We start from the raw sequence: 5,000 nt of genomic DNA, 5'->3' as shown, positions 1-5,000 counted from the left end.
AGCCTGTCGGGAAACTCTTAAAGGCCCAGAATATTTTAATACAATGTTATAAATTTGCTTGGTCGGACTCAAGTTAATATTTTATACAATGTGTCCAGTTTGTTGCAGACAGGCCATATGTAGCCAATGTGATTTATAGGATTTTTTTTAAATCAGGATTTTTTTTTTCTCTATCTGCAGGTTGCAATGTTTTGATTGGTTGGCTTTATGTATTCTTTTTTTACCATATTTGGCAATAAAAGTTACTTTTTAGGTTTGTATTATTTTCATTTAGATTTGGATAGAATTTTGATTTACAACACGACAATGATATTTTGAGATATGAACACGTTATTATAAATGAAATGAAACTTGTCCACGTGCAACTGATGTGAAATGGCTAGTTAGTTAGCGGTGGTGCGCGCTAATAGCGTTTCAATCAGTGACGTCACTCGCTCTGAGACTTGAAGTAGGGTTTCCCCGTTGCAAAGGGCCGCGGCTTTTGTGGCGCGATGGGTAACGATGCTTCGTGGGGTGTCAGTTGTTTATGTGTGCAGAGGGTCCCTGGTTCGAGCCCAGGTTGGGGCGAAGAGAGGGACGGAACCTACACTGTTACACACGGAAATGTGCGAAAACCATAACTGGCATACAGATAGGTAGAAATGATCAGATAAATGGTAATTCAACATGAGGAAAGGTTTCCTTCTCCTGGTGTAGCTTATTATGGGAAACTTCAGGAGGGTAACGGCAGAATCTGCAACAGGTGTAGTAGACCTCACAGTGAAATGCTGAATACAACAGGAAGAGAATAGTTGGGTCAGGTTAAGTTTTTTTATTAAAAAAAAAAAAATGTTCTTCTGGTTATCTAGATCTCTGGCTCCCTCTTGAGTCATTTGTGTGTTATTTCATCAAACATTAAGTTTAAAGCATCAGACAAGCTCAATGCATTATAGTTGATTTTAATTAAAACACATAGGGTGTGTCTATGAATGGAAAAATAGACGTTTTAAAAATGTCGACCAATCGATTGGTCGAAAGAACAGAAGACTTTCGGTCGACCAAGATTTTTTTTGTTAATCGGGGACAGCCCTGGTTGTTACCCACTGTCAGTAGCTAAAACACAGACTAACGGATTATTAAAATGTTAGTAAAGTGTAGTAGTTGTAACTCACTCAGTGACTGTCTTGGAAGACTTCTCTCTCTTGAAGGCCAGTTGGTATTTGTAGTAGTGTAGTAGTGTAGTAGTGTAGTAATAGTAGTAGTGTAGTAGTAGTAACTCACTCAGTGACTGTCTTGGAAGACTTCTCTCTCTTGAAGGCCAGTTGGTATTTGTAGTAGTGTAGTAGTGTAGTAGTGTAGTAATAGTAGTAGTGTAGTAGTAGTAACTCACTCAGTGACTGTCTTGGAAGACTTCTCTCTCTTGAAGGCCAGTTGGTATTTCAGGCTCTCCACTTCCTTCTTCATCTGGGGTAGATCCATCTCATCCATGACTGCTGATTGGCTGGGGGAGGTTACCCTGGCAACCTGGGGGTAGTAAGTAAGTAAGTCAAGTTAGTATTCTGAACCAGAATGGCTCATAGGAGCAAATAAAATGTTATTAGTCACATACGCTCGAATACAACAGGTGTAGTAGACCTCACAGTGAAATGCTGAATACAATAGGTGTAGTAGACCTCAGTGAAATGCTGAATACAACAGGTGTAGTAGACCTCACAGTGAAATGCTGAATACAACAGGTGTAGTAGACCTCACAGTGAAATGCTGAATACAACAGGTGTAGTAGACCTCACAGTGAAATGCTGAATACAACAGGTGTAGTAGACCTCACAGTGAAATGCTGAATACAACAGGTGTAGTAGACCTCACAGTGAAATGCTGAATACAACAGGTGTAGTAGACCTCACAGTGAAATGCTGAATACAACAGGTGTAGTAGACCTCACAGTGAAATGCTGAATACAACAGGTGTAGTAGACCTCACAGTGAAATGCTGAATACAACAGGTGTAGTAGACCTTAACAGTGAAATGCTGAATACAACAGGTGTAGTAGACCTCACAGTGAAATGCTGAATACAACAGGTGTAGTAGACCCTACAGTGAAATGCTGAATACAACAGGTGTAGTAGACCTTACAGTGAAATGCTGAATACAACAGGTGTAGTAGACCTCACAGTGAAATGCTGAATACAACAGGTGTAGTAGACCTCACAGTGAAATGGTGAATACAACAGGTGTAGTAGACCTCACAGTGAAATGCTGAATACAACAGGTGTAGACCTCACAGTGAAATGCTGTATACAACAGGTGTAGACCTTACAGTGAAATGCTGAATACAACAGGTGTAGCAGACCTCACAGTGAAATGCTGAATACAACAGGTGTAGTAGACCTCACAGTGAAATGCTGAATACAACAGGTGTAGTAGACCTCACAGTGAAATGCTGAATACAACAGGTGTAGTAGACCTCACAGTGAAATGCTGAATACAACAGGTGTAGTAGACCTCACAGTGAAATGCTGAATACAACAGGTGTAGTAGACCTCACAGTGAAATGCTGAATACAACAGGTGTAGACCTTACAGTGAAATGCTGAATACAACAGGTGTAGACCTCACAGTGAAATGCTGTATACAACAGGTGTAGACCTTACAGTGAAATGCTGAATACAACAGGTGTAGACCTCACAGTGAAATGCTGTATACAACAGGTGTAGACCTTACAGTGAAATGCTGAATACAACAGGTGTAGTAGACCTCACAGTGAAATGCTGTATACAACAGGTGTAGACCTTACAGTGAAATGCTGAATACAACAGGTATAGTAGACCTCACAGTGAAATGCTGAATACAACAGGTGTAGTAGACCTCACAGTGAAATGCTGTATACAACAGGTGTAGACCTTACAGTGAAATGCTGAATACAACAGGTGTAGTAGACCTCACAGTGAAATGCTGAATACAACAGGTGTAGTAGACCTCACAGTGAAATGCTTACTTACGAGCCCCTAACCAACAATGCAGTTAAAAAATATATAAAAAATACTAATAAGAATAAGAAATACAAAGTAACAAGTAATTAAAGAGCAGTAGTCAGAGTCAATGTGGAGGCTATATACAGGGGGTACCGGTACAGAGTCAATGTGGAGGCTATATACAGGGGGTACCGGTACAGAGTCAATGTGGAGGCTATATACAGGGGGTACCGGTACAGAGTCAATGTGGAGGCTATATACAGGGGGTACCGGTACAGAGTCAATGTGGAGGCTATATACAGGGGGTACCGGTACAGAGTCAATGTGGAGGCTATATACAGGGGGTACCAGTACAGAGTCAATGTGGAGGCTATATACAGGGGGTACCGGTACAGAGTCAATGTGGAGGCTATATACAGGGGGGTACCGGTACAGAGTCAATGTGGAGGCTATATACAAGGGGTACCGGTACAGAGTCAATGTGGAGGCTATATACAGGGGGTACCGGTACAGAGTCAATGTGGGGTTTATATACAGGGGTACCGGTACAGAGTCAATGTGGAGGCTATATACAGGGGGTACCGGTACAGAGTCAATGTGGAGGCTATATACAGGGGGTACCGGTACAGAGTCAATGTGGAGGCTATATACAGGGTGTTACGGTACAGAGTCAATGTGGAGGCTATATACAGGGGGTACCGGTACAGAGTCAATGTGGAGGCTATATACAGGGGGTACCAGTACAGAGTCAATGTGGAGGCTATATACAGGGGGTTACAGTACAGAGTCAATGTGGAGGCTATATACAGGGTATTACGGTACAGAGTCAATGTGGAGGCTATATACAGGGTGTTACGGTACAGAGTCAATGTGGAGGCTATATACAGGGGGTACCGGTACAGAGTCAATGTGGAGGCTATATACAGGGTGTTACGGTACAGAGTCAATGTGGAGGCTATATACAGGGTATTACGGTACAGAGTCAATGTGGAGGCTATATACAGGGGGTACCGGTACAGAGTCAATGTGGAGGCTATATACAGGGGGTACCGGTACAGAGTCAATGTGGAGGCTATATACAGGGGGTACCGGTACAGAGTCAATGTGGAGGCCATATACAGGGGGGTACCGGTACAGAGTCAATGTGGAGGCTATATACAGGGGGTACCGGTACAGAGTCAATGTGGAGGCTATATACAGGGGGTACCGGTACAGAGTCAATGTGGAGGCCATATACAGGGGGTACCGGTACAGAGTCAATGTGGAGGCTATATACAGGGTATTATGGTACAGAGTCAATGTGGAGGCTATATACAGGGGGTACCGGTACCGAGTCAATGTGGAGACTATATACAGGGGGTACCGGTACAGAGTCAATGTGGAGGCCATATACAGGGGGTACCGGTACCGAGTCAATGTGGAGACTATATACAGGGGGTACCGGTACAGAGTCAATGTGGAGGCCATATACAGGGGGTACCGGTACAGAGTCAATGTGGAGGCTATATACAGGGGCTACCGGTACAGAGTCAATGTGGAGGCTATATACAGGGGGTACCGGTACAGAGTCAATGTGGAGGCTATATACAGGGTGTTACGGTACAGAGTCAATGTGGAGGCTATATACAGGGGGTACCGGTACAGAGTCAATGTGGAGGCTATATACAGGGTGTTACGGTACAGAGTCAATGTGGAGGCTATATACAGGGGGGGTACCGGTACAGAGTCAATGTGGAGACTATATACAGGGGGTACCGGTACAGAGTCAATGTGGAGGCTATATACAGGGGGTACCGGTACAGAGTCAATGTGGAGGCTATATACAGGGGGTACCGGTACAGAGTCAATGTGGAGGCTATATACAGGGGGGTACCGGTACAGAGTCAATGTGGAGGCTATATACAGGGGGTACCGGTACAGAGTCAATGTGGAGGCTATATGCAGGGGGTACCGGTACAGAGTCAATGCGGAGGCTATATACAGGGTGTTACGGTACAGAGTCAATGTGGAGGCTATATACAGGGGGGTACCGGTACAGAGTCAATGTACG

The 5,000-nt window shown here is 43.9% G+C and overlaps 1 protein-coding gene across 2 annotated transcripts in view; it reads right to left on the bottom strand.

The window, feature by feature from the left end:
* LOC123740027 (guanine nucleotide-binding protein G(I)/G(S)/G(O) subunit gamma-13-like) overlaps positions 1-1,531 on the bottom strand; it is a 5,534-nt gene extending 4,003 nt beyond the window's left edge. The window contains exon 1 of one of the 2 annotated variants that reach the window (XR_006768111.1): positions 1,152-1,201. Coding sequence is in view for 1 of the 2 variants with exons in the window: in XM_045713959.1 (XP_045569915.1) it covers positions 1,370-1,467 (98 nt within the window). In the remaining variant the exon portion in view is untranslated. Of the gene's footprint in view, positions 1-1,151; positions 1,202-1,369 lie in introns of those variants that run through there. The other variant, XM_045713959.1, reaches the window with a different exon arrangement.
* Between the last annotated feature and the right edge of the window lie 3,469 nt (positions 1,532-5,000).

This window comes from Salmo salar, unplaced genomic scaffold (assembly GCF_905237065.1).
Source record: "Salmo salar unplaced genomic scaffold, Ssal_v3.1, whole genome shotgun sequence".
NCBI lineage: Eukaryota > Metazoa > Chordata > Actinopteri > Salmoniformes > Salmonidae > Salmo > Salmo salar.
This window is presented reverse-complemented; position numbering and strand designations above follow the sequence as displayed.